Source organism: Opisthorchis viverrini (assembly GCF_000715545.1).
Source record: "Opisthorchis viverrini unplaced genomic scaffold opera_v5_2, whole genome shotgun sequence".
NCBI classification, from domain to species: Eukaryota; Metazoa; Platyhelminthes; class Trematoda; order Opisthorchiida; family Opisthorchiidae; genus Opisthorchis; species Opisthorchis viverrini.
The window spans coordinates 2,532,459-2,559,691 of NW_008751658.1; the positions used below are offsets into that span (position 1 = coordinate 2,532,459).

A 27,233-nucleotide genomic window follows, 5' to 3' on the forward strand; every position below is an offset into this window, starting at 1 on the left:
TCTGATTCTCAGGCTTATACGTAGAGCGGGTTACACTGAAATAAAGCGACTGTAGTTAGACATTTATACAGCCGGGTTGATCAGTGAAGATATCGTCGCCATATCCGTAGTAAATGTTACACCGGCAGTGCGCAATCCTTTTACTGTTTTTGGTTAGCTAGCATCATTTTGGAAAGTACGTGCGAATTCTAAGACAGGGATAAAATATAGCTATCCTAAGAACGGTATTACAGAAATAGACGAGGAGATGAATTGTGAATACGATACACAGCATTAGTCCAGCTAATTTGAGTAACAGCACAACGAGAGATCCACTAGATAGCGAAACGAGAGTAGAATGGTAAGAGGAAACTTCGAAAAAATGTGGTCGAGTGCACAAACTGCGTACTCACCTCATTTAAGGCCAGGCCTGAGTACCTGATAGTACGTGAATGTACATACCAAGATGTTTGCACCTAAATGACCCCGGCCGAAGCCTATTCAAATATTACAAATCTAGATATAGCTGCCTGATCCGGTTCTCCAAGACCTGGTTCAAGTATTGCGCATGTTAGGTCGTCTCTAATGTTCGTCCCCACCTATTTATTAATTTATAACGTATTTAGAACAACGAAATCAAATGTGTGAAACAAAGCTCCGAGTAAGCTAGAGAGAGAAGACTCAAACGATGTGATCTGTGTTCGTTCATATTCGATAAAAATAACTATACACAAGGAAATGGCGCAGTGTTTTCGAATAGATGAAGTTCGCAGAACCGACAGGTTTGAGAAAACCTGAGGAGAGAAAGGAGTCCATAGAGATGATTACAAAACTCATCTCACTTTGTTGACAGGATCAGGTCAACCGGTGGGTCGAGAAAAGGAGTATCACAGGTGTGTAAAGAAAATGAATACAAGAAGGAGATTAGGGTTAACATTATGTCAGACGTAGTTCTGCGATGGATGTGTGCACCAAAAGGTGGGTGCGGAAAACACTGACCTGGATACTGAACTTCACAGCCGGTAGAAGTATTAGCCACAAAAGATGGGTTATATAGAAGCTCTGAAAAGGTAGACATAATCGGTCAGCTGTCACAGTGTATTGGTTAATTGAGCAAATACAGGGCAGGCTTAGTAGGAAAAATAGGACATGAGTTTCCCATTTGGAAAGCTCATCGACCAACCGAGGAAGCAACTTCTAGTAAGGCAGGATGTCGTTCGAGTATTCGAGTTATAAGGGTGTCAATGTATTGTCGGAGTTGCTGGTTGGCATGCTTTTCCTTGGTCCAAAGTTCAACAACCTGCAGCAACAAAGAGGAAACGATAACGAATGAACAACCGTTTGACAGCAGTGCTCTGAACAGCAACATGCTACAGGCAAGAACAAATCTAACAACAACATGAAGGAGGAAATTGCAGAAGTTCTAAGAATATTACCAATAGAACCATGCTGCTATCCCTAGATCCTCTTCCAAGTACAAAGCGTCTTTGCCAGGATACACTTCAGGCCTAGGCTCTATCAGTATGGCAAATATGGGAGCTGAACTTTCTCCGGGTGGAATCTTACTGTTGGCTGTAATACAGCGAGCTGCAAGGTGTTGACGTTGGTGACTATTGCGTCCTACTCTCTTGGGAGCATGAGTCGCCCCAAAATGCGATAAGTCGGCTCAAAGACACCCCAGTGAGCATGACCGACATCATTGTCTAGCCCCTTGTTTATTCATCAGACGTGCTACCACAATTCCTGGGAACAGATGCAAGATGCGGTCAAAAGTACGTCCAAGTGTAACATCCTCATGCCTGTTGCAAAGTCAACAAACCGATCTTCGCAACGTCCACGGTTAAATACAACAGATAAGAGGAGGTTGAAAAGGTGAACTTTATATTTCACTCCGCTGTCCAAACGCCCATCTCCATCATCAACTACCGACTGCTCATTACAGAAAGCAATCTCTGGGCTGTAAGTAGGGTGCTCTCAAACAAAAGGAATCAGGGGAGAATGACCCCAATTCTCTGCGTTAGAATGGTAGACTGGTGAAAATCTACGGAGTCTGTTGGCCACTAATGGCCGAGCCAGTCACAAACAATTTCTATGCATTCCCCGAGGACCGAAAGGCCAAAAATGGTGATAAATTGGTGGCCGCGAACAAGCGGGAACCGTCCTTTGCTACACTGTTTCTGCGTTGCTTCAAAGAAGCTAGTCCCAAGTTAGGTTAAATAAGAAACATTTCAAAACGGGAAGAGATAACACTGACTGACTACACACGCTAGACCGCACTTGTGAACACACGGTCCCACAAACTTACCTACTTTACGGCGACTCGCTCCCATGACACGATGAGTCGACGTACTGTACTGTTGCTAACCACGAAAATCACCAAACGCCTTAGCGAGGTGTGGGTGTGTTTTGGGAAACGAGTAAGGTTGCCCTCTACACCCCAGTGGATGCTACTAACAGACCTGCTACCAGGTAGTCCTATTTGCCGTCTTCCAATGGGGGTTGTTTCCCTAAGGTGAAGAGGAGGAAGCGAATGTCGAGTGCCTGGCCGACGGCCCACTGACTGTCCACCAATGCTCCTTGGAATAAACGCAAGGACGATATTATCCTTCGTAAGCACGCATGTCCAAAGAGACATGAATATTGACTATTAATTTAGGTACCTTAGGTTCATCATCCACGTAAATACAAGCACGGCAAGAGATAGGCATCCACGTCTAAGTTGTGGGTACAATGATATATAACCCTGAGACCCCGTTGCTGCCGGTTGTAGTCCTTCGTGGACTCCAACCAGTGGTTCTTTGGAGCGACGGAGTACCTAGTGAATGTGCCGAAAGATGCTACTAAATTCCTCTAAATTGATCCAGTGTCACCAACTGTGGTGGTCCGGATAGTCCATACAGAAAAATTCCAAAATGTCCCAGCCGCCCCTTTCGCTCCTCAGAATGTCACTGACAGACTGGATGATAAACGGAAGCCTGATCCTCAACCGCTTTTAGACTTCCACCTCGCCAACAGAATCAAGCAATGGAACGAACACTAAGTAATGCTAATCATGGGCCTTAGTGTCGATCGTTGCTCACGAGTACCAATTATCCAAAAAACCTACGTCTATTCATTTCTTCTTACCGTAGAAAATCTTATAGAAACCTTTGGCGTTCTGAGCCAATTTCGGGCCTATCGCCTTAGAAAAGCTACTACATTTCTTAATGGTATGAACTGAGCCATAGTCATACTGTTTAAAGTTGAAAGCAATAGGTGTTACTCTTGGTCAACTCAAAAGTAATATCGGTGAATTAACAAAAATCTACGAATCCACATGGAAAATAAAGCCAGACAGCAAAGAGATATCGATCACCAAGAGGCTCGTGCTGGGAGGTTAAGTGACCCGATACCAGCCACGTAGCATTACGTCCGCTTTTCATTGGTCATGTTATATACTATCATCCGACTCTCGAAAATACTTTGCCTTTGAACTTATGATCTTTTATCTTTAGACTTCGTATGCATGACATCACATTCCACTTAAACTGTCAGAAGTCTCTGACTGCTGCTTCTCTGTAGGATGTCGGTAAACGCAAGCCCGGAAGCCTCAATGCCATCCCATCTCCAACCATTGGGATCCTAAACCTTCCGCTCAGGCCTGACCTCCGCTTTTCCATCTCAATCCTCTAGTATGATATAAAGCCAGATGTCTCTTTCGATTTCTTTTAGCCCGAAATCTTTTGGAAAAGCTCGCTGACTTCAAATAATGCGTCGTTGGTTTTACGTGTGATTGTTCCTTTTTGTGCACGGTGTGTTTCACGGAAGGTTCTCCCAATTTCATAAAACGATAAACGATGGACAAACGGTACTACCGTTGTTTTTAATACTTTTGTCCACTAGATAGCAATTTTCCACTTCTGTACTACGAAAATTAGCATACCTCCCGTTCTCACTGCTGTTAGCCTCGCTAACAATCTCGGCGACAGTACTTCTAACTTGTGATTACTTGACCAATCGCACTGCAGTCCTAATGTACTGGTGACCATATCTACCAGAATCTGTACGTAAACAGTTAGGTCTGGTCGTTTTGCAGCCGTGATTTTTGCTTTATCAGGGTAGAAATACTCTTGCGATTTCGACGTTTGAATGAAACTGGTACGGAAAGTTTGCATGAGCAGACGATGGAGCGAAGGTGCGCAAGAGAAGCGTGGAACAGAATTCCAGATTCACTGCACCAGCCGTGATCACCAAGCAGTGTAAGCCACAATGGATGCCAAACCCCTAGTTTAGACAGCGCCTGATGACAGTAGTTACCAAGGTAAGGCATGCAGTGCCCACTTTGAAGTACATCGGAAAGGACTCGAGCGGTAGTTTCCGTGCGGAGGTCGATCTTTATTCGCAGAACTTTACGGAAGAGACCATGTTGAGCACGGCTTATTTAAACCGTACGCTGTGTGAGGGCTGTTCAGGATCATGTAGTAAACAAGGGTTTAAGTATTTTTCCTCACGTATAACGTTCCCACATGAGACTAATTTCATTATAATGCTGGCAATGGTGTTTTTACTAGCCACATACTGAGGTTGAAAGTGATGAGACAAAAGGGCATAAACTCGCATTTTGGAGGTGATTAGTATAGTCTAGAGGACACGGTATCAGACTTCAGATCAAACAAAATGAAAAGGCGTTAGATAGGTCACGAATTGCCGACGGGTGGAAAAAATTCTCACGTAACGAATCCAAGCCATAAATTTGATGGTAAGGCCCTTCAAAAAGGCATTAAACACATTGCATGCTTGACTAACGATGATTCAAGTTCGGAGGTTTAGAAACATCGATTCAGCACAAACCTTTGAAGGCGATGCGATACTCTCGTACGATCAAACTACACGCTGTCATTATAGAACAACATCAAGCAATATTTCGGGCGCCGAGGGGAAAGCACACTAACCCTCAGCTACATGACGACATATAGCAGGCAAAATAAACTAGTCTCAGGACATAAATACACAGCGCCACAACGGCGAATGATGAGTGGTAACGCCGTGTTAACTCACAGAATCTTCCGGCTGCTAAGTACACCAACAAAGATAAACGATTCATCGTAAGAGGGTGGTGTCGACTGTCCTTCTTCTATACGTTGTTTGGATGACGTAACCCAAACGAAACTATTGTATTCTAAGTGGATAGTCTACAGTCTCGTAGACCAGTAGTGGAGAAACTAGGTGTGCTGTACCAACCAACAGAAACAATATGAAAACGATAAATAAAGGAATCCCACAGGGGAAACGTCTTTATAGAACAAGTGATTGTAAATTTTTCATCTATTTCCTATATCCGTGATTCCATGAGTGGTCACGAGAGCTCGGAATATGTAATGTGCAAGACCGCAAAGAAGTGCTATGTGTCGGCATGTTGGAACACATATAACTCACCTCTTCTTTAGTCATTGTATCGATTTCGGAGGCCCAGCTCTTTTCGGTTGGTTTGAGCAAGCTTCGGCCTTGATCCAGGGACAACGCAACAAGTTGGTCTTGGAGATCTTGCACTTCACGTCGCAACTCCTTATTCTCTGTAATCATTCGTCGTACAACTTCCTGGGATTCTTGATATCTGATCAGAAGATCGGACCCACTGGCGACTGTATTGGCAACCGGAGACCCGGGGCTAGTACGGCTACGGCGGCGGTCTCCTAGGGAGTTGTTCATTTCTTCAAGCACCTGCAAGGCACATACGGATTCACGGTAAAACACGGCTCTTAATACATGACTCAGGGTTCACAGATTGTTCCGCGAACTTAAGCGAGGTGAAGCTGAATAAGTGAACAGCAAATTTGCCGAACAAAAATCCAACACGAACCACAGCAGAGACTGACAACGCACACCATATACATCCTATCCAAACGAAAAACAAACATTCGAGCTGACACCGCATGACATACTTACATGGACGGCATGGTCCCGATCTCGACGAAGAACTTCCATCTGTTGATTGTAGGTCTCCTCCATCTCTTTCATTTCCTCTTTCAAAGACTCAATGCGTTCATGGGCTTCAGCAAGATCTTCGGATTTTTTTCGCTGGGTCTAAAGATCAAGATTTGACACAAAATAGGAGAAGCACACGTATAAGTGACGAAAGATGGTGGTCCAAAACACCAAACAGGCCTAATACTAGTTACCAAGAAGAAACATCTTTCTGTGAAAATGCTCCTATTGCAAAGAACACTATGATCACTTCGTTCGGCTGCTCGGATTTCGGATACAGTAGAATTTCAAGGAACGCGTTTAAGCCAGCGCAGCCCGCAGAAACACGACAGCGGTCTAGTCCGATCATGTCCTTTACGTGCATATCTTGGTCCGGCCTCGTTATTTCTCACACGTATTGCAAATAGTTACACAGTAGTAGGATCTGTTCGTCACAATTGTATTTTGTGTTGCGGCATGGGTGATTTTGAGATAACTCTGCGCGAAATGGGATGCATCTCGCAAAGAACGGCCGCGAGATCGATGAATGTTCACTGAGTGACAAGTCGCCGCAGACTACTGCCAAATGTATTCGAGACCATAAGGGGATTTCGAGATACATACTAAAATGCCGAACAGCGCGTGATCGGTAGCACACATCAGATAAATAAAACGCTAACTACTAGTCGTAAGTTATAAAGCCGAAAGAACAAAGTAATTGAGAAACGAGAAAATTCGAGCCTCACCGCAACTGAGGCTTGTTTGTCGGCTTGGATTTTGAGCGACTCCAGTCGCAATGTATTGCATTCCGATTCCAATACTTTTATGCGACTCCGAAGACTCTCCACTTCTAATGAATGGTCACGCTCGTTTCGTGTCTGTCGGAAAAAGAGAAAATACGACACGAGTGAAACAGAGTCTGCGAAATCGCCTAAATGATCATCATGCGGTCTTTCATTATTATTAAAGTACAACTATATATGTATTTGGATTTACAACAGAATCAACCTTCTCAGTACGCTGATATTTAAGGACAACGAAGAGTCCAAATATGCGAAAATACGTTGGTGGTAATTGTGCCCGTTTCCTCTCGAACTACATCTACATTTGTATGGACTTCTGAATAACCACGGTAAAAAAAATTAGGCACAATTTTCCCACGATTCAACATCAAAACAATGTCTAACAAGAGCGTTAAGACACCAGTAGGGCGCCCCTTGAATGCTATTCATACCACAAGTACACTATTTGCTGACACGAATCGGTGAGAACACGTGTTTTTGGATAATAATTAAATGAGGAACGAACTTCACACATGTCACTCAAAATCCGCATGAAAGCGACAAACATCGTCCGCGTTCACTGTTTGAGCTGGTTTACTTTTGAAGAACACGGACAAAGTATTTGACAGCAGCGGGTTCGGTTGCGGAAAACATCCAGCATCATAAGCTGCGATAGCCTGGTACCGTGAATAGTCTAACAAGATAGTGTTGTTCCTCATGCTCTAAGCAGACTGACGCGAATTAGGCAGTGGTTAAAGTGCGGTTTCGTCGAATATTCTGAGAGTGATAACGAACTGTTGTTGCTGTTTACTTTCCAGAACGAGTTCTACGTCACGCTTTCTGGGCTAGGATGGAGATTTACGAGGTGTCACAACTAATGGACATTCCTGAATTTGTTTTCCGAGTACGCACTCATGAATAACCATACATGCGATAATCTCACTGTCGCTAATCCATTATTCACCTGGTCGGAATGTAGAAAAGGCCATCTACACACAGATAGAGCGGCCGTTCCTCTTGAGCGTCGTAACATCTATTTCACGCGCAGAACTAGCTGTATTTTTGTTAAGTACCATAAAATATAATGAAAAAAATTAGGTAATTTTAAAAAGCGGTGGATGCTAAATCGAGAGAGAGTGCAACGACTGGGGTTTTGCGATATACAAGCCTTTATTACCCACCTATCAAGACATTTAAAGATTCCTAGCAAAACATCCTGAATCATTCAATGACAACCTGCGAGATTACTGAGGCGTCTAAAGCTGATAGATCTTGTGGGATAGTAGGCAAATATTAGCCTATATGACCCACAACAGATGACAAGTTCATAGTATTGAATTGCAGGTGATGGTCTGGAAATCGAGCTTGCCTGCACGTGAGAAAAACACTGAGGCATAGAGATGCGAAGGCAGCAGCTTATGTAAGCCAGTTTAGATCAAATCGCCTGGGCTGCTCTTTCCGTAGAAGTCAACCTGTCTAAGTCAGTCTATTCAATCAGCGATGTCTTAATGAAAGCTGGTTAGAACGATGAACAGACTATTTTTTACCAGCCACTACGAAGTGTCTCGCTTCGCCAGAATAGCTGGCCCCATGCAAACCGCCTATCTATACTATAATGGGTGATTCATGTTGCGTATTTTCATTTTAGCACAGTATACCTTATCATTGCTTCAGTTTTAGAGAACACGAATGAGTGAAGAAATCATTACTGCAGGATTATACATTCATTCGATGTCCTATAGAGACATCCCGCTTGTAATATAAATTTGCACAGTCGTAGATCTCAAAATGCTTCCTTACACAACGCTTCTCAGTCAGGGTGAAAGCCGTCAATTTTGACGATTAAAACAGTTCGAGTAGCTGAAGATATCCGAGTCCTGGATCTAGAAGGAGAGCCGAAGATGTCGCAAAAAGACGCTCACAGGCTCCTTCGAAAATGCAAATAGTTTTAGGCGATCTCACTCAGATGTCAGACACACCTGCAGCGAAGGAAAGAATATACCTAGGTGAAAAAAATGAGCAATCAACGGAGAACGTCGCATGGCAGTGCTTTAGGTCATTCTCGTGGAATGTAAACGACAAATCCACTATTGATGTAGACCGTTACGTTGGTTACAGTAATGGAAAAAAGGTCACCAAATGAATTAAAATAAGTGTAGAGTTGTTGTGATGTAGTTTTCACTAACGTACAGTTGAATTACATTGCATGTCCCATTGGCACACTCCCGAAAAAAAGATGCCTCACTGGCTCGAGTCTTATGTAGCTCAGTAAGCACAACCATAACAAGAAATGCGTTGGATCGTTAAGATCTGGAGGGAAGGAGCAGACGCACCTAACAGAAGATTAGTGTGAGGTATCACCGCTGGACAAGTTAAATTTCGTGTACAACGACACGATCTTCCCCTAACAGGAAACTGAAGTTTCCCTCAGCGTTGTGATCAAAACTGATTACTCCCCATAACAATGATCACATCGGACCATCACCGTCAACAAAAACATTGAAAACATGCCGGTTCCGACCGTTATCTCTGTAGTTGACCCAAGTGGTAACACTTGCAACTCATTTGGGAGAAGCTGGAAGATAAGCTGGGCAACCAAAGCAGCCTGTTTCGGAATCCATTCGGTACGGCTGGATTGGAATTTCAAGAAACATTGTCAATAATTATCACACTTTTGCTACCAATCGACGTCTTGGATTATGGTGACCAACGCATTAGAACTTAGAGAGTAGCTATTGGGAAAGGGCCCTGTCGCCGTGACACAAGTCCCACTATATTCTGTTTCCTACTAGATGGACCGGATTAACCTCATAGTGAAATGCAGTTAACAGTTATCTTAAAAGGTACCCATAATGTATCAGGGGCCACGCCCAAATCAAAGATACGGTAGAACAAAAGTACAACAAATAAACTTCCACACGAGTGGGTTACCGTAGTGTATGTCATGGTTGAGTGCAAAACTAACGACAATCCGGTCAGAGTTTTTAGCATCGTTGGATAGAAACTCAACAGAAATATGACGTGTCCGATACAGCTGGATTTTACCCAGATTTACATTCAGACAGGTGGGTAGGATAGTACGGTACTCAGAATAGTTCGTCTATGACCGCTAAACTGATGTTGTATGGGGAAAGGAAATAGACTGAAATGAAAAGATCAGCTGAACTAAATCAACCGCATTTTCCTGAATCATTAATTGATATCAAAAAGACTAAAAGACAGTCCCTTTCCCAGAGGCATATGTAAGGATGTGTGGACAAATGAGACTGCACTGGTGCCGAAAGTGAAACTTACGATGACAGACTGCAGGTGTTGTCGCTCGGCTTCAACGTTTCGCAATTCACGAGCTTCCGCTTCCTTGAGACGCCCTTCCCGGATGGTAATCGTAATCTGTGCAGAGAAACGTGCATTTTCCTCACGCAGGCGATTGATTCGAGACTCGTCTCCGTTTGACCTGGTGCTGCTAATGTTTTCCACTTGTGCTTCCATGCGTTTCATTCGATCCTGTGAAGAGCAAGTGGTCGAAAGAAAGCAGAACTTATTATCGACTCGGTTAAATCAACGTTTCGTTAGATACGAACCAACAACTTAAGTATATAGCAGGTGCAAGTAGGTTGAAAGACAATAGTATGGTTATCAAGCCAAAATTCGAACTACTTACGCCAAACCGACGGGTTGTAGGCAGGTGCTATGCAGTTACGGAAAAGTAATATCTTAGGACACTAGGAACGCTATATTTGCTCTTCCTGGCTCCAGTCAGAAAGGTACGCCTGAACATGCGCGTTTCAGAAATAATGAAAATTGCCATACTGAACCAGTACTGTGTGAGTCAAAGAAAACACACTACAGATCAGGCGAGTGTGATACACGAGACGTCTTTTAGTCAAATCATAACCGACGCACCGTGCATCCAGTGCAGTGAGTGCAATCAGCCTTCTGCTATTTCGACGACGTCTGTCCTTATTTTATCCGGTGAAGACGCATTAATGGCTCTAATGGAGTCATCTACTGACTCCCATGATAGATTACAACCGTCGACAGGTGCACGGATTTTCATGAATCTATGTGGACTGTGCGCAAACTGTAGGAGTTAGGTCCGGCACAATCGCTACTAAAAATCATTCCCGATCACCTCTTCATCGATACGTAACAACAAAAATCACACAATGAGACGAAGTGCAACCACAAATATTCTTCAAGGCACGACAACGTGAAGACTGTTGTAGACCTCTAATGCGTGTTCCTGTGCTTGAACTGTAGTTTTATATCGTACTGAAAAATATTCGACTCAGTACGCAAGAACTCACGTGAAGCAGCTCAAAATTGGATTCAACATCCCCCAGAATGTCTGACCTCGAAGCGCTACCGGGTGATTCAGTGCTATGTAAGTGCGGTCCTCCCCTAAAGGGACAAAGTCAAATGTGGCATGCTGATTATGGTAGGTGTTCATGAAAAAAGGCGCGGAAAACTGACAGCCAAACGAAGCGCGCATTATTACGTTCCAGTCTGATGTTTTGCGGAATTTGAACAAAGGGACGGAAAAAACAACAGAAAGGTACCGAGTAAAAATGTGAAAGAAGTGGTGCATGTCAGATCGGCACCAGTAACAATAAAATCATGTCTATCAAGATATCCCATTCTTGAAACGACATAGTCGTTGTGCTCTAGTCTGGAATTTAAAAAAATATACCCCCTTCCTCAGTCTACGCCCATTCAAACTGTGGCCCCAGCACCCACTTACGGCGAGCGCGGGCTATCACTCGGGAATCTATAGTTCGAAAACAATCCTGGCTTGTTTAGTGCTCCCGATAGGGTTTGGACGACTTGGCGGTATCTTAACTTTGGTGGCTCCCTTGGGTAGCATGGATTGTAGCGAGGATGAAGCCATGGTTAAAAAACTAGCAATAAACTGTTCACCCCATAGATTATGGGGAATGGAGCAGAGGGTTAAAACTTAGTTTCATTAATCAATAGAATGGACCGTCTTGGGGCCTAACTCATTGAGTTGCTCTCTACTAGGAGGAAAGGGAAGAGAAATCTCATATCAGCTCAAAATATAATTTTTTCCCAGATCCCTCGGCAATATTTAAGCCAGGAAATGACAACCGCCTGTCAAGTAAACTACGTGTTGCAACTTGCTTGGACCCCATCTTCCACTAAAGATCGTAAATTGATAGATGTAACCGACGTAGAAAATTGTACTGAAATGACAGTCAAACCAAAATATTTCGGGGTTGAGTTTGTTTGGTAGATCGTGCACTGAAAGTTAGGCATGGAAACGACGCAGTGAAATAAGGTCAGGTAGCCGAATCCAATAGGATTATCCGGCTCTGCGTGCCGAAAATCCCCGTCCAAAAAGATGAATACCAATTTAGTGGACATATTGAAGATTATAGCTGAGGCAGGAGAAGTGCAGAAGAGAGGTATCGATGCCAGTCGATGGACATGCATTTATAAACAAATCTTGGCCAACCAGAACTGCCAATAAAAACAGTCTACTTAAACAAAGAAGTGAAGTCAGCAGCCACAAATAGTATGGTTTGCGCAGCAAACAAGCTCCAGAATATGTATTAAGCGGCATTCCCAAACGGTCAGTAATTACAAAATATTCGGGAGGTTGGTCGTCACGAAAATATTAATGCACCTAGGTTACGGACAGCTCAGAAAACCCTGCATCGCAAAGCGTGAGAAAACGCCAAATGCCAAACGCTAAAAGATCATAAATTTCTACCTTTCATTCAAGGTAAGTCTATATAGGATCGACTTTCGGTTTCGGTGAAACCTAAAACGAGGAGCCGTTACAAGAAGCAATCATGTTACAATCAGGTTGAACAACGAAACTTTCATGGGTTAGAGGGAGTCCCGATAGAGTCAAAACGAAAAGTCTATTGAACGAGTTAGCGTTTTTTGCTTGCTTAAACCATTTCGAAGGTAATCAACTAACAGTATAACCTAGATTGAACAAGACTGGAAGGACCGCATGATATACGCCCAAATTCAGACACGGCGCACGGTAACTTATTTGCTGGCATGCCATTGTCTACGTTGCCAGGGCAACCAACAGACTTAGCAATAGTTCGATTGCACGGTGCACACGTGCTAAGCAATTACAAAGCTCAGTGGGCTTGAGAGTTCATAAATAGATTGACTGCATAAAAAAGAAAGATCGCACACGAAGCAGGTAGAACGAACGTTGACAATGACTGTGAAATAACCCAACCCCTAACGAGATTTGACAGATCGACTATTGTTAATAAACAGTTGTGGAATGTCTAACCGCGCCAACTGAACACTAAATCAAACTGGTTGGTTTTATAGGTTTTTTTAAGGCTCTTCTAAAAGATCCTAGTCCGCGAAACTACTAATCAAACGGTTGGTTTAAAAGGTTTTTTTAAGGCTCTTCTAAAAGATCCTAGTCCGCGAAACTACTTCGTTTGCTTAGTGCTTGAAATTCTTCAGTGCCATTTCACTCCGACGGAAGCCGATCTGGATAAAATATAACCTCGGAAGCACAGGGAATCTGATCAAATGTGTTCCGGCAATTGGAGTTAAAGTTGAACACGACCATGTTGGCTACCAAGAGACGACTATTTACTATCCTGCAGAGGCCAAGTACAAACCATGTTGAATACTGGCCACCAACATAACATGCTTCAGAATGTACAGTCTCTGAACACATCCCATACAATTCAAGGATTATCATTAGAGGTTGTGGGAGATTTTGCACACTTCGATAGTTGTATCAGCTCTGGGAAAACTGTGTCCGATGCGATTAGTGCACAAAGTTCAAAGGCCCTAATCATTTTGCTAATGGTTGTACAGCGGGCCCTTGAATCGCGCAAAGCATCCAGCGTCACCAACGACAGTGGTGTGGCCACGTTCTACGCATGCCGAAACATCGCATATGTAGATGAGTGTTTTTCTCCATGCCCCCTTCAGAATAACGCGAACCGCGATGTGAACGACGCATGAATTGGTGGATGGGTGTAAAACAGGTTATGAAGAGTTTAGGTGTCGATGGCGCGGATCGCCTTCCAGGATGGGGTCCCCGGTAATCATCTAGATGGCGGCTGGTCGATGTCAGTGACGTTCATACTGTCAGTTTCTTTCCAGATAGTCTGATTGAGCGCTTTGAAATGTGGGTACCTCAAAATGCTTGTGATGGGCCAACACCGGGTGCACTCCCTTATCCACTCCTTTATCGGTTCCCTAAAGATCACTTGATGTGACGTAACAAAACTACAGGCAATCTAGTTTTCAAGCATAACCAATACGGTTAAACGAAAAAGGCCTAGTTCGGAAAACCTATGGGGACAGCGTAATTGTGAGATAGCACTTTGCGCACTGTCTACAGTCACAAAAGGGGAAAAGGGTAATCACAGAAATAGGACCACCAAATTCACTACGCCCGAAAGTGAAGTTGTAAGCGGTCAAAAGTGAAACAACCCAAATGCTGTATTTGATGCCATTTGAGGGGACGAACTAGATGTGAAAATGTCTCCCCCTAAACGAACAAACAATAAAACCTATGTGGCGATTTTCGCTGGGGGTATATATAAAACACAGGATGGTTGTGATCGGTGAGCTTGATGGATGGCTTGCAAACGTTCGGTCAGCAATCTAGCAGACATCGTTATTGTGCCATCAAATGGGTATATCCAATCATCTTTATTGAACTGATTAGTTTTGAAAAGATATATTGTAGCTATAAGATGAGCTGTTAATTGTAAGACAGATTAAGCGCCATCTAAATGGTTCCTCATTGTAGTCTTTCAGCACTAAATTTGAATGACCCATCTGTAAGGTACATTGTGTTCTGGTTCGTCTTCCTTGTGTTTCACTAATACTTACGGTTGTGAGTTTTCTCGTTCTTTAGAACATGATAGACTAGGCCAATTTCAATATGTTTGTTGATGACTTTCCGGAAGAGGAATGCGTCTACACGTATTCAGGTGTTTTGGTGTGTGCTCCTTCGGCTATTATGTAGATGCCACTCCAGCTGAACTTATATTTTCCCTGACCTTTGGGCATACGTAAGAGTGGGAATTGAGGGTGCATTTTAGCAGCAAATCTGTGCTCACGTATTCTGTAGGACAAACTTCCTGCAGTCTCTTCCAAGGAGTTCTTGATTTTGCATATGACATTTGACCTATCTGACCCTTTTTTCTCACAATTTTGGTCGAGTTTTTCGCAGCGATGGTCGTTTGACGGGTCACTGCTAGATGATGCTATAATAAAATCTAAAGAAATGCTAGTTTGACATGCTAACGAATTTGGTCGGCTACAAGAAGAATGGCCATATTGTGAAGCCAGGTTACCGCAAATGTATTGAGCGTCTGACAAGCGAAGCGTGTACCGTACAACTGAGGAGCTTCTTTAACGAATAAAATGAAGTGAACACCTGTCAAGTATTTACTGTGGAAGCGAGTTGAGTGATCTGACGCAGCCAAGCAAGTTAAAAAAACGGATAGATCGATAGACGGACGACACTGCGTATAGAGTTAACGGGTCATCTTCCGTTTGCTAGGTCACATACCAAATACCAAATAAGCTGTTGAAGTAATTCACAGGTTCTCCGTTACTTGTTGCTGTCTACGGATAAGCTAGCCTGTGTCACGTGACAAGCAAAACACATGTTTCTGCTGCGCCATTCGATAGGAGGTGTGCACATCAGAGCGTGTGCTATGGAAGAGTTATGCTCATAAGACGAGATGCGCAAGACTACCCTGAAACCGAAAGTGATGGGAATGACCATTGCCAGGATTGTGCACAAGACAGATACCGATAAGGCGAAGGAGAAGTAATCTATTAGAGTCAGCAAGTGGTTATTAGTGAAGAAGAATTGACAACGCACTTCATTCTGATCGGGGCTCATCCGATGGATGTAACACAATTGATCGCTTCGACCTTTTGACCGTTGTCATGGCGGATCCAGTTACATCCATCCGGTGAGTGCCAACAAAAAACAGAGTGGAGTGCTTTTTAGGACCAACCATACCCTAACGCCAGTCACCGCCTTCGAAATCTCATAACTTTGCCACTTGGACTGTGCAGAGTTAGAATTAACGAACAACTGCTTTTAAACTCACAAGTTCCCTAACTGTTACCATGCGAGCCGGATTTTTAGTTGTTCGGACATTTCGAATTCATCGAATGTTTAATGGTCTTACCAAGGAATCTGTGAATCAACGATACTACTCGCAGAAGCTGCAAAAAAAGCCAGCTAGTTGATTCACTACTGGCCGTTGGTTCGTTCGCTGAGCTGGTCGTATTGGCTGCAGTCAACAACAGTCGAGGTGAAGTCGATGATCGATCAAGGTTGACCAGGGCGAATTGACCCTATATCAATCCATGTATGCGCAACAACCATGCACCCCTAACCTCAACGCAGTCCTACACAACACACTGACGATGTCACGTCAACTGGTGATGAAACGTTTGCAACCGGATTGCCTAACTCAGCGAACAAAACCAAAAGCTATCATAAAAACCTGAGCTACCAATACTCTGTGCAACTGATTCATCTATTGCAGTGCAGTGGGGAAACACTGTGGCTTAGTCCGACTCCTGGAACTTAAATCTGAACCTTGCTTGACTTGATATTAACATACCATAATGTGGAATTATAAGATATCTGAAAATGGGATCAGCTGAACTGACCTGTGTTTTGGCCAACTTCGACGACCTTCATCACGCAACAAATGAGTGCTGAAAATTGAAAAAAAATCAATTGGATCGATGTTCATAATAGAGACAATTAGAAAGCAAAATAATGGTAAAAAGTAACAGAAACTACTGCGCACTAACTAGTTGAAGATGAGTGTGCAGAGAAGCTACCATGGCAGCAGAATTCCTCATTATGGATATTTTCAGGCCGTCTTGTTATAGCACGACATTCCACACAATCACGGAGAATAGACCGGAGTCAGAACTGCATCGAAAACAACTGCGGCCCGTACTGCATTGGCTTCTATAGTACGGCTTTGTATGTCTATCCCGAGACAGCCTATTCGTCTCCGAAAAATTTAACCCCGCTCTAGTCTTATTCAAGTAGGAGTACTGTATATCTGTGCTTTTCTGGATAACATTGGTCTCACGGATGTGCGATGGATGTTGGATGACCTGGAGATGTCATGATCATCATCACTGTCAGCTAGAACCGCGTCTTGTCGTACAGTGGTTGTAGCTTGCCACAGTTCGTTCACCGATGATTTGGGGAAGTGGGGTAGATAGCTGCGCATTGGAGGCGGGAGCTGATAAATTCGTGCGTAAATACAACAGTCAGTGAACTGTCAGTTGGGGGAATTGGGAAGGGAGCTATGCATTGAGGGCAATAGCTAGGATGCACGGACGCCACTGAGGGCACGACTGGGTCATGTATGACAATGTCTGCGTGCTCTATTTGAAGATAGGGATAACTACAGGTACCTTCCCTTCGTTCAATATAGCACGAATAAGCTTTGTCAGATGGGTCACCAAGGATTCTCCGCCTTCTTTGAAGAGGGCTGGATACAGACCGTCCGGTCCTGGTGCCTTCTGACGTTTCAGTAGAGTTTCTCGTTCTTTATTTGTTCTTCCGACGGACGATCAAGGTTCACGTTCCATTCACCCGTATGAGCTATCTCCACAGGCTGTTGCAAGAGGCCAGCTAAACTGTTCCTCGAAGTGATCGGCCCATTTTTTCCAGTCGACGTGAATTAATGAGCCATCTTGTTCACTTCATCCACATTCTCACTGTCACCACAGTAGTGGTTTACTGTGGAGGGTTGTTTGGCTAGCTCATGCCGAGAATGTAGAGCTATGACAGTTCATCGAAGATGACGGACTGACATGATTCTTGCTGATTTGCGATGGCCTGAAGGGAAGCGAACTGTCCGGCGTGCAAGCACCACGGCGTGATCGGAATGAAGTGGCGTGCCCCAGATGGAACGGCAGTCATGAATGGTGGCCCTCCACCGGTGGCTGATGGCCATGTGGTCTAACTGGGTCCAACGGTGATTTGAGGTTGGTGGCCCCCAGTTTAGGCGGACAACGGAGATCGGCTCCTTTAATTGCGTTCTGATTAGCATCAGACGGATCGTCCAAAATGAATTTGAGTAGACATTTTTGGTTTGTCTCACGTTATGGATCCAAAGCTTCTTAAGCGCCACGCGAGGTGCGCGCGTACTGCACGCTCCCAAAAACGCAGACATAAGTAGCAACAAAGAAGCACGTGATCAAAATCCACATGGACGTTCCAGAACGAGCTGATGGCAATGTGGACACCTGCGCTGCAGGTGGCACCACTTGCCCAAGCCGTTTCGCCTGTTTCGGAAATCAGTACGGCACAAAAACAGCTCACGATCGGCATGTGACCGTATTTGTGAAACTCATTACTGTACGTTGACTGGGCTACTGCCAGGGCAACTAGGCCTACATAGGAGGACCAATGATGTCCTCAATCCAAGCCTTCGGCTCAAAAAACCTAACCGTAAGGCGGACGTAAGACTGTCAATTTTTCGATATTTATCGTGCTCCAATTCATAACAAATGTGCACTCATGCAGTTCAGCAAACCAGAAGAGTGAAAAACAACCAACTTGTTAGTCACAACTACAATCGTGGCTATTTCTCTGCTTCAAAAGAAATGTCATTGGGATTTGATGAGACCTTCTATCATGATGGTATTTAAGACTAGGCTTATTGCTGATTTCCAAGCAAATTCGTATTTCCCATCAGCCTTTCTAAACTTTACCTAGTTTAGAAACGAAACATAAACTCGATTGTTATTTTAGGCTGCCGGATATCTGCAATGTTCAATTATATATAGATAAATAGTAGCAAAATTGGAATAATGGCTGGTGCAAGGCGACTGAATGATAAGCACGAACCCATTAAATCCGTCAGTGCTCAAAGAAGAATCGTTATCGAAATCGAATGCCATCGGGTCGTGAACGTGGACTCCGCTGTCATCGGTCTGAAAGCGGTAGAAAAAATATTGGGAAATAATGCCGTACTAAATGCCGTACTACAAGGTGTTGATTTTAATTTTGTAAACTCCCAAAAAGATAGCCAAAATGCAGGCATTAGACACGAATACAACCAGCCTCCCATACAAGGATGGTGGGGTATCAAAACAATGGAACATTTTGCCCCGTTTGGCGCGGTTCCGTTAAGTTAACCCTTAGCCACCATGTGTATTCGCAGTAAATTCTGTCGCTTGAGTGTTATGCGACCGTGAGGAGAGGTTGAGTAATCGGCTGAAAAAGCGCTATGATGTTGAGGTAGTAAAAAGTACTTAATTCTTTTGACAGTACTAATGATGGCAATCACGCCACATGTTCCCTGTGTTCGTCAGACCTGGCATGAGAGACTGCGAGTGTGGCGCGTACACCCCACAGTAAAGCTCAGTGGGTCACCGAGGTACCCAAACCGCCACATCACAGTAAGGTCGGCTCTTCTTGACGGATCTCAACTCGACTGGGGGTATGGCAATACATGGCACAAAGAATATTTAAAAACATCAAGGGCATCTCCCTCTGTCCAAAAAAAATCAAGAGTCAATCTAGGTTCTTTCAAGTCGATGTTGTTGGCCGCTGGTAGATGCAGTGCTGCACAGGCACTTGATGTTACGTAAAGATATGGCCGATGCAACCAAGTGGAAATCATGTTTGGTGCCCTCGAACTTGGCTTCGCTGTCCGCAGATAGGCATCGTAATACAAGGGAAGTTACCAGTCACGCTGAGACAGACGTGGAACCTAAACTCCTATGGCTGGAACACTCCATTCGATTATCTTTTATGAACACGACCGCCAACTGACCCCAATTCTCTAGAACAAGTTTAGGTTCCTAACTACCTACATCATCAGTGTTTGCAGTGGTGCCTAACTGTCGTAAAACCATTAAGTTTATTGAATCATTTCCGAAGCCTTGAGGCGAAAAGATGAAAGAGTGAGGACGGAGGGACCAGATGTTGACCTATCGCTACAATCCTGGTACTGATACATTTCCGAGCGCTTTAACTATCTGGAGACAAACCTTGATCATAAATTACCAAATCTCACACTACCATTTGCCTTGAGAAGATTGACAGTATGGCATTGGTTGGCCGCCATCTCTCGCAATGTCTCAAACCAAACGCAGAGAAGTCACGGGGACCCTGGAAGTGCACCACATCAACACCTAATCTGTCCGTAATCTCTCACACCCGTCTTCCATTCCACGTGTTGTCCACCTCGCAGTTTGCGCTACTCGAAAAGAGGAAAGAACGTTGCTCATCTCGATACACGAGATTTCGGCATGCGTAGCACATGACCGAGCCACAGAGCAACAGTTCCTTGGGGCAAGAAAGGAACACGATGGAGCACTTTATTTTTCAACCACGGCCATTTTTACCGAAGTGGAGATTCGGATAGAAGAGTCAACCATTTAAGGGCTTTCAGTTGGGCAAAAAAAGCCTCAACTAGGGAAATTAAAGGCTGCGCCAAAATCGACGCAAGTAGCTGCAGGATAACTTTTCTGTAGCACCGAGACAGGAAAGGTGCCGTAAGCTGAACATATGTACTTGGACCTCGTACTTCCGTTTCGGAGATGCAGCGGACGTCACCTGACAGAAAATCTGGAGAGCAGCTAATTTGCCGACCTAACAAAGGTTTCGCAAATCAATGGATGGAACAGCAGAACGAGGCCTAAATAGCACATACAGTGGTAGATACGACAAGCGATGTGCAGTGCATTAGCTGACTAGGCGACTGACTGACGCGTCCACGGCTGAGATCTACATACAAGCAATTATGAAGTGTGACAAGGACGTCAGAGATGGCAATGAAAAAGGAAGGCATCAGCAGGCACATGTTTCCGTCTATCCGCTCAGCCATATGCAGCAAATAAGACCCGATGTGGTATGAAGACACTTTTATTTTGGAAAATCTTGGTCGTATATGGGTTGAGGTACTACCGGGGCGTCCATATCTAGACAGCAAGATCATTTAGGTCACCAGCCAGAGCATCTGGCACAAAAGGCTGACAGTAAGGCAACGGCGTTCGGCGTGAGACTACTTGGGTAGCTGGAAGTTCGAGGAAAAATTACCACACCTGTTCCAACCTCCAACCTGGAAGCCAAGGAGAGTGTCAGGCCCTGCCCATTGACTAACCTGGTTTGAATAAGTCCATGGATGTTGCGTGAGCATCTCTCAGATGTTTGCTCTCAGCCATATGTAAGCGTTCGACAATTTAAGGTTTTCGAGAACATAATATTTCCAATTATCATTGGATCACATTACCTGCGTTCTGTTTACCTTCCAAAAAGTGACATTTCTCTTAACTACATTCCAGCACATGCTAGAAATTTCATTGAAAGTCGGTGGCAGAAGCGTCCTCGCAATTTCAGTAATGTTGAGCTAACCACGTAGTACTCTGTACACTTTCCATTAGTAAGTAATGACCACCAGGTTTGACAATTCATTGACCAGTTCAGACGTCTTATTGAAGAAAAACGATACCCATGTACATAAGAGATATCCGAATGCACCACTTAGCGCATCAGCTGGGCTAGGATAATCGCTTCGGCTGTGAGTAAGCTACTTTTAAAGGATATCTGAGTGAGAAAAAGCGGCAGTGGTACTGCAATCATCATCGTCATTGATATAACTATCAGTAACGTGAGAAAAAACTGGCGGTTCACTATCGTTTAACCGTATCAATCCATCTGAAAGATGGAAGGAAAATAGACAGAGGGAGCTAGGGCTAATCTACTAGAGGCATCGGAGATACCTACACCACCAACACTAAGTCAGATAATGTGAATAAGAACTGACAGCATGAACGCCGCTGGCATCAGTTATCCGCCATATCATTCAACATCTACAGCCAGTGGACCTAAAGATGAGTTGTTGAGAATCCTACCAATAGTTGGTAAGTGATCTTGGGAAACAAAAAAAGCGTTTTGTAGCGGACTTTATCAAGTCCTCCTCGAATAAAACTGGGCTGGTACCCTTCTCGTTTGGAATGGAGTCACGGATAACGTCATCCATAGGTGCGATGGACAGCATCACCCGCAACGGCACGGAGAGAAGTAACAGTAGACAAGTAGACATAAAGGATGGTATTGGGGACAGTACGAAAACGTGGGAGAATCCACCGCTAGTTTTCTGAGTTTGAGAGATAATCCCATCCATTCGCGCAGCAGAAAACTTCCAATCCGAGTGATCAAGTCTAAACGTAACATGCACACGGAAAGTATAGCAATGAGGTTCACATGTCAAATTTGGTTGAAATCCTCCTCTGATTCACCGAAAATGTCCAGAGGGAAAGATCACGCTTGTGGCACGTAAAACAAAATATCACCCATGGAGCGGTGACATATGAAACCACATTGATGGTCTTCAAAATCACGCAGTTTTTAGGTCAAGAATTTCAGACTAAATGGAGCCAACAGAGACGACAGGCCGGTAGTTGCTGAAGTCATAGCGGGAAAGAAAAATAGCACAGGATGAGAACAGACGAAATGACTGGAGTAAGTTCGGGGGCACAGTTGAGGGACAAGAAAGAAGGGATACGATCTAAAAAAAAGGTGGTTTAGGAGTGTTAAATTCTGACAGGAAAGGGCGGCAATTAGTGCTATTGACCGGCAAAAAAGCACAGATAGAGAAAGATGAGCAAAAGTCAAAGGTTCGACCATGAAGTCCGTTTTCTAAAGGGTGCAGCTCAGGATAGCTTAGCGATTGAATTGGAAGGTCCGTGGTTCGAACCAAACCTCAACATATCGAGTGCTCCCGTCTAGGCTCGGACAACCTGACAGCCTCTAAGCCCTCGTGCTTCCCTCGGGTGTCATGGCAGCTAGGCACCAAAAGGGTGTTACAGACGAAATACTAAACTTCTAAAGAGAGGAATTTGAGCCTTCCAGATGCGTCATGTATGGAAAGGGAGGAAGAAAATATGTTGCGACCAACGAAGATTCGGAAATAGCCATCTCCAGGTGGAGATTTTAACAGCTGAGTTTAATGCTACGAATGTATTTTTGACTCCGTCTAGTACGGACGAGTAAGGAATACCTGCAGCAACGTGAAACGTTCGTGCCCAGGACAATGATATATCCCATGCCCGTACAGTCGGTTTTCCTTTTTATTACCCGCAAGCACGCATGGTTAAACCACTGGGATGATTGCCGTTATAGTTCGAAAAAATTTGGGAACAAATTGGCCCATATTGTCAGACGGGGCAAACCCAAGTGTTTTTGTAAAAACTGAGGGGTCTTTCGAAAAACGATACTACCGAGGGAAGCGCGTACCATTCTCCTCAGCAGAAGAGTACTGGCGGAATACGTGAGGTAAAGTAGGGTCTCTGGAAAGAGAGTGGGAGAAGTTTGTAAGGCATACTAAACGTAACCTTGTGACTGGGGCGTTAAAAATAAGTCGAAGTCACCGTTGCGATCAAGGGCTCGGGTGGGAAGTAAACAAACGCGTGGATTTAGTGACGGGAAAGAACTCTACCGTACAGTTAGCAGGATCCGTGTGGAAAGAAAACGACCGCCATTTGTTATTGCGGACGCTAAGGTAGCCGAGAATGCGAACTTCTACTGTGGGGTCGGGCTGAGATATCCACTTAGTTAACGTCCAGCAGTGAGGAAAGGGAAGACTGACCGCTGATTCATGTTCCGGCTCCAGTACCTAGTGACCAAACAAGGAACACAATAAGTTTATTGCGAACGAGCGAGTGAGTGCGCCAGCGACACTTACGAGGGACATCACGCCATGTGAATTTTACTTTCATCGATCCAAGCTATTGCTGGATTGATTGAATGCTTGATTGGTCTGGAAGCGTGCAGGCTTTCCGATTGAGATTTTGGTGAAGTTTTAGGGTTTCTGTAAGTTCCGAGCGTTCTGGGTTGCTTTCAGGAACCTGACCTTCCTGATACCACCCCCCTTTTGACCGTCAAACGTAAGAATTTCGACGCAGATCAAATTGAAAAGGTTCCATCAATCTTCTGCCGCGACCGGTACGGAGTCTCGGTTGTAGCAATGGATTCATCTTGGACGGTACTTGTGAAGCAGTGGCTATTAGTGGTGATCTAGGGAGGTCAAAGGTTTCAAGCAGCCGGTTGAGGTCTGCTAAATGTTCTTCCGCCCTTGGGATCGGGCAATGTCAGCCGCAGCTGATTAACATGTCGTTTCCATGTCAATGATTTCACCTAGACGCTGTAAATAACCTGACCGATTCTTTTGAGGACGATCCCAACAGTCCATCTTCGGTGCCCGAGGCGACAGTCCCTGACAAGCACACGGTTTCCATGTCTGAGCGTCGGCTTCCCTCCTGTCGATGTTGATGAACATAAGTTTTCGATCGGCAGTGTTGAAAGATGCAAGCGATCGATATAATCTATGCCTGGGAGATTGAGCTCACAAGCGACGGAAAAGCGTACAGTTCGGAGACTAGGTGGGTGATTTCACCAGATCCGCATAAGTTTTGATCGGCAGTGTTGAAAGATGCAAGCGATCGATATAATCTATGCCTGGGAGATTGAGCTCACAAGCGACGGAAAAGCGTACAGTTCGGAGACTAGGTGGGTGATTTCACCAGATCCGAAGAGTTGGGTCCCAGTTAAGAACCAAGCAGGTGATGCGAATGGTGAACCAAGTTAATGTTGCAATTCAATTTGTGGATGTCACAGTGAGCTTTCTAAATCGCACGAGAGGGGAAAGAGGTATCCTTGTGGTACGTGAAAGACCAGAAGCCCAACTCAGAGGTGGCGGTGACTCTAGAGACGTCAACGTGAGCTGTCTGCCACCGGTGTAGCTTGTTGGTGCCTTCCGGCGTATGTGGGACCGAACGGCTTCGTATTAATTTCACATGGACATGTATAGCCTCGCTATTGCGGCAGCAAGCTTCGCTTCCAACAACACACATTCTGCTTAGGCTCCTCAACTAATTGAGCGACCCGTAAGAGTCACCACGGCTTGGAAATCGAATCTGGGGTTTCCAACGTCTAAATAGTCGTCCCGACCATATCAGCCGTTCGCAATGTTCAATAGTTGGATTTCCGGAGCCCTCGTAGTGCATGAGCATTTGCTTTGATCCAAAGTGTAAACATTTCTCGGGTTCTGTCTTGTTGCATGTCACACACTAAAAGAAGAGAATGGGATGTACCGCAACACCGGGCTGTGAGTTGCTTCACACACCCACACAGCAGTGGTTCTCTTTGTGAATGACTTACGGAATGGACTATCGGGTGCAACCACATCGAAATTTGACGTAACCCATTGCGGTTGACGGACCATTCGGACAAGCATCTTCGGTAAAAATGCTGGCATGTGCAACTCCAAGTTGTCTACTCAGGAAGCACGAAAAACGCAATCCTCATTAAGCGTTTCAGCAAGCTGCTACCACAATAGTTGCCAGCCTCGAATCCGTGGGCTACAAAACGCCTCTCGCGGTGCTTGACCTTTTCCATCTGGGTATCGTCGGCTTCAAGCGGACCTAATTCTTACTTACGCCTGTTTGAACAAGGTTTGACCAAAAGGTTTTCAACGTTGACTCAGCGAACACAGACATGGTGAGAAGATTTTCAAGCTCAGAGCACACACATTCATTAGGCAAATTTTTCTCATTTCGGGTGGTAGCTGCGTCGAATAACCTTCCTCGGACGGTTGTCCACACAAGTCCTCGCGCTGACAACCTTAAGGGCAGCGCTACACCCTCTTCTCACCTGTGCCCTTCAGGTGAACGAAGCGGCCGAAAGGCGAGAACAAAACCGACCCGGGAAACTTGGGCGAAAGCCTCGATCCTGGGTATCAATCCGTGCAGTCACTGAACACGCCACTTACGATCCAGGGAGAAGTACTGGAAGTTGTGGAGCGTTTTACGTATCTTGGAAGGTGTATTAGTTCTGACTGTAGTGTGACAGATGAGGTGAATGCACGAATCTGCAAGGCTCGGGCCGCGTTTGCTAACTTGAGACACCTATGGCGTCAGAATGGTTTATCCCTGAATCTGAAGGGACGTGTGTATCAAGCTACAGTACGGGCTGTCATTGAAGAATGTGTCCAGCACCAGAAGCTGCGTTGGTTGGGACATGTGTTACGTATGCCGAACCATCGTTTGCCGAAGAGAGTGCTGATTTCCACGTCCAATTCAGAGTGGCGTAAACAGAGAGGTGGCCAACCCTTGACTTGGCAGAGGAGTATGAAGGAGATCACGAAACGCTTGGGTGCTGTCGGTGCTACTCGCCTTCCAGGATGGGGACCGCGTGATCCCTCACTGTGCCTGGTTGGAGACACTACCAGATATGGCTGCCAACCGATGTCAGTGGCGTTCTTGTTGTCAGTTTCTATCCAGATTGTCTGAGTGAATGCCTGGAGGTGTAGGCACCTCGGAATGATTGTGGTAAGCTAGCACTAAGTCCCTCCCCCGTCCACCTTTACTCTTTTCTTTACAATAAGGCTTTCAAATAAGTCATGGTTGTACGGGAGTGAAGCATCGGTGTTGAACACTGATGTCATGCTGCCAGTGATGATGATGAATCTTTGAAACAGCTAGAGATTGATACATTCTACTCCTGAACACATAAGTGGGTAGGGGGACAGACAGACAGCTGTCTAGGGCTTTCTATCAATGTAGCCTGAGAATTAACTGTGGAGCTTCATGACGCAAAAGAGACTTAAACTCGACGCTTTTTTCGCTTCACGAAGTTTAACCTGTAAAACTCATATGAAACACTTGGAAAGACCAAGCAGCCACGATTGATTGGACCAGCGTAAAATAGGCAATGTTAACCAGGCACAAATAAAAAGTCAGTTAGTTTAAGAACACACCAACCTTGTTTTCCATGCCGTCCGATAAACAGCGGGAATTTGAGGTCATAAAATCCGGGCCAGATGGCGCGTACGGCTCGTGACCATGATCACCCGATTCTTCTAAACCTGTAAGAAAACTGTAAAGCCAGTCACATAAAATCTAACCCAAATCCTCCTGAAATGCTCGTTTAAAATCCTGATAATGGATGATTCCGTCGTTCTCAGGATCCAAGATCAGCAGCAGCTGCTCCACGCCCTGTGAGTATGAGAGTAATTATTTCGTAGTTACAATGTATTACACATGGGGCAGTCGAAATTTTTCGACCTCTTTGATCTGATGACTGGTAAAATTCACTGAAAGTTGACACAAACTGGTCAACCGTGATGTAGCCCTTGTTTTCTGAATCCAACGCATTGAACACTGCTGCTAAGGATTCATCTGAGGCATCCATTACAATCCGCGTTGAACTAGTAACAAGAAGCGTCCACCTTTGAGGTTCAGGGGAAAGCCCGTGGGGGGAAAACCAATGACACAACGGCCTTCAGGGTACCTTAGTTCCGTTATTGTGACGATCGCAATGACATGGAAAAACACCGCACTACCATATCTCAAGGTCAGGTTACCTCCGAGGTGACTACCGAGGGATCACGTACAGTGTATCGGTGATTATCTCCCTCCTCGGTCCTCAATTCAACATGAGTAAGTGAAATCACGGTTTGACGCGCACGACTAAGCCTTTGCCATAGCTTTCCCGGTACG

At 44.8% G+C, this 27,233-nt stretch overlaps 1 protein-coding gene across 1 annotated transcript; it reads right to left on the minus strand.

Annotated features, from left to right (window-relative positions):
• Positions 1 to 667: 667 nt before the first annotated feature.
• T265_00212 (hypothetical protein) lies at positions 668 to 26,925 on the minus strand (the record flags this gene model as incomplete). The annotated part of the gene is made up of 10 exons (XM_009163920.1): positions 668 to 1,279; positions 5,395 to 5,679; positions 5,905 to 6,042; positions 9,999 to 10,208; positions 11,012 to 11,105; positions 16,365 to 16,412; positions 18,574 to 18,659; positions 26,496 to 26,599; positions 26,639 to 26,729; positions 26,773 to 26,925. The coding sequence occupies 10 exons, from the start codon at positions 26,923 to 26,925 to the stop codon at positions 1,151 to 1,153; spliced, it is 1,338 nt and encodes a 445-aa protein (XP_009162184.1).
• Between the last annotated feature and the right edge of the window lie 308 nt (positions 26,926 to 27,233).